The sequence below is a fragment of the Arachis ipaensis genome, chromosome B09, assembly GCF_000816755.2.
Source record: "Arachis ipaensis cultivar K30076 chromosome B09, Araip1.1, whole genome shotgun sequence".
In the NCBI taxonomy this organism is placed as follows: domain Eukaryota; kingdom Viridiplantae; phylum Streptophyta; class Magnoliopsida; order Fabales; family Fabaceae; genus Arachis; species Arachis ipaensis.
Genome location: NC_029793.2, coordinates 258,542 through 261,643, shown reverse-complemented (window position 1 = coordinate 261,643; position 3,102 = coordinate 258,542). Strand labels below are relative to the sequence as shown.

At 37.1% G+C, this 3,102-nt stretch overlaps 1 protein-coding gene across 1 annotated transcript; it reads left to right on the top strand.

Annotated features, from left to right (window-relative positions):
* Positions 1,409-2,487, top strand: LOC107614619 (ethylene-responsive transcription factor ERF084). Its single transcript, XM_016316761.2, has one exon. It carries the CDS (start codon positions 1,721-1,723, stop codon positions 2,381-2,383), a length of 663 nt encoding a protein of 220 aa, XP_016172247.1. The 5' UTR covers positions 1,409-1,720; the 3' UTR covers positions 2,384-2,487.

Sequence of the window (3,102 nt, the reverse complement as noted above, 5' to 3'; positions counted from 1 at the left end):
TCTTTAAATTTACAGCATTGACTTGTAAGCTTAGAGAGAGGCACGAGTTGTGGACATACCAAATTAGAAATTAAAATTCTCAAACTGAAGCACTTTAGTTTAAAGTTTACTAAGTATGTGTGTCCAAAACCAAAATTAAAGCTTAACAATTAATTAATTAATAACATGAGAAGATATATGTGGCGATTGTGAGATCAACGGCGGTGCCTGCACAATTTGGATTAGATTATACATATGTAAATTAAAATATGGATTAGATTATACATAGGGCCGGGCCTTAATACAATGTCCTTCTTAATACAATGGCCTTAACACAACTAAACAATCAATTTTCACAACTGGCTGATTATCGACTAATAAGAAAATAGTTTTTAAGAAAATAGTTAATACTAAGCAGCACTAAACATTTTCGTTTAAAATTGTTTTGACTATTTTAAGAAAATAGTTTTCCAAATGGTTAGCATTAGTAAAAGAAGGAAAAGACAAAAGCAGAGTATATGAATTCTAGATTAAATGTTTTATGTTTCACTTTTTTCTTAATAGCATATTCGTATAACAATTATTTAATAAATGGAATTAAGTAACCAAAAAAAATGGTTCTTAACAAAATGTATGTCACAAAAACATTTCGTTTTAAAAAAAAAATTAAAAAGAAAAAAAAAAGCGGAAAACAGCATATGTATATCCACTGCCCAGCCAGCTGGCCATTGCCACAGTTTCAACCAAAAAAAATCAATGATATGATTATTAGGGGAAAAAGTATAAATAAAACAATAATATAGAAAATGCATAGTTAGTACTTAGTAGGGAATGTTGGCATTGTGGAATGGGAGTGTTTGATGCAAAGGAATTGAAGTTTTAGTTTGAACTTTGAACCCCAAGGGAAGAAGGGGAGAGGTGCTTGTTGGGCTGTCTAATCTATCAGGTATGCGTATTAAATTCTTGACCTGAGAAAGACCTCTGTCATCATTCATAACGCAATCAAATCTTGTTCGCATCTGAGTATTTGTGACATAAGATTTTGTGAATAGTAATACTAGTAGAGTACTACGTGTATTGAGCTAGATTTGAGAATAGGGGGTAATCAATGAAGGCGAATACAATGCAGTTTTATTTATTTGTATATATCCATGGTTTAACTTGAAATAATATATAGGTATGTAGTAATTGTTAAAGTAAATGGAATGAATTATTATATTTTGAGAAATGATTTGGATTTCAATTTGAAAGTTAATTAAAAAATATGATTAATTGTATGGTATGTGAAGATGAAAGGATGAATGCATATAGAAAGGAAAAGAAAATGGTAGTCAAAGGAAACAATCTTATCCATGACGACGAAGTATGTGATCTCATCTCATCAATGGTGTCTCGGTACTTGAGTCACCCTTGATTACGGGCAGTGTCATATACATAGTATAGTAGCTAGGTGGGTAGTATTTTTATACGAATGAATACGTAGGGATTGAATGATGTAGGTAAAAAGGCAATGAGATTGAAGCCCTGATCCCTCTCATCTCAACTCAAGTCTCAAAGGAAAGACAAGCGTGTAAGTATGAGGGATTACGGTCTTGTCCAACTGTACTTGACGCCAATATCTTCACATATCTCCATTAATAATATTAATGAAATCTCACCAATAAATATACAATATTTTACTCCATCAAACTCTTGTATAAATAATGTTTGTGACTTGTGAGAAAATCACAAGGCATCAGGCATGGCCACTTTCCTTCCCAAACCAGCACCATCAGAATCACCCCAATGGCTCCTCCATGTTAACATGGATCCGCAAAGCATAACCCGCTTCTTCTCGTCTGAAACTCAAAACCCTCCACAAACCAGAAATCATGAAAAAACACTCGAAGGAATCGCTGCTATTGTTGGAGAACACGTCCTCTTTGGGACAAAAAATGACAGTAACCCCACCCACCACAAAATGATGGAACATAACAAGACGGAGAATGGTCCGGTCACCAAGAGGTACAGAGGGGTCAGGAAGAGGCCCTGGGGAAGGTGGTCGGCGGAGATACGCGACCGTATTGGGAGGTGCCGCCACTGGCTTGGCACTTTCGACACCGCGGAGGAGGCGGCGCGTGCCTACGATGCGGCGGCTAGGCGCCTGAGAGGGTCCAAGGCTCGAACCAACTTCGAGATACCGTCGGTGTTGCCGGTTTCGGCGTCGTCGTCATCGTCGTCGAGCAGTGGCGGAATCCGCAAGAGGAAAGGGGCGCGCGGTGGCGATAGGAAGTGTTCGGTGGTTACCTCGGTTGCACAATTGTTCAGTTCTGGGGTGCCTGATGCGCTTGAGCTAAAGCTTGGTGTGAGGAGTGAGAATGGGAGCATTGCTGCTGATGATGTTATATATGGTTCTGTAGGTTAGTATTAGAATCAGTATTAGTATTATTCTTAGATAGAGCAGTGCATGCATGCAATTGGGATGAACACAATAGAATATGTAATCCATGTATGTTGAATGAATAGTAATTGAGTGCAGGGAGAATGAGACAGCAATAGTGAATACGGAGCCGGAAATCCGCCATAGTTTAAGTGAGCTTGCTGAATGCTGACCCTAGGCCCTAGCTATCACTATATCTATATCAATATGTATTTGTCTACTCCCTTTCCATGTAAATCTAATATATATATTTATATGTCATGTGATGCTTCAGTTTTTAAATAAATATATTCCGAGAGGCTTATTTTCATCAGTTTTAAGTTTTTAACTACTTGAGACTTCAAAATATATAATGCACATTTTCATTAACTAATCTAAGATGAATCTAGCTACTTGTGGGTGTCTAATTCCAAAACTTGTATTGATGTCTAATCGAGTATTAATCATTGTGACTCAACAGATTTCAGAAATTATTTTTTACACAAGGGAAAATGATGGCCCAAGATTCTGCGAATCTTGTTATATCTTAACACACATAAGGACTTGGAAAGGGAAGATCCTAGGATAATGACAGCATTGAATCTTTGGCAGTACTTTATGTTCATATGTGCGTTGGAGAAATTGTTAGCATAAGTTCCTCACACCTTACATGTTTCGGCAAGCCATCAGCAGCAGTAATAAAGGACTCAGAATCGAAACAACTA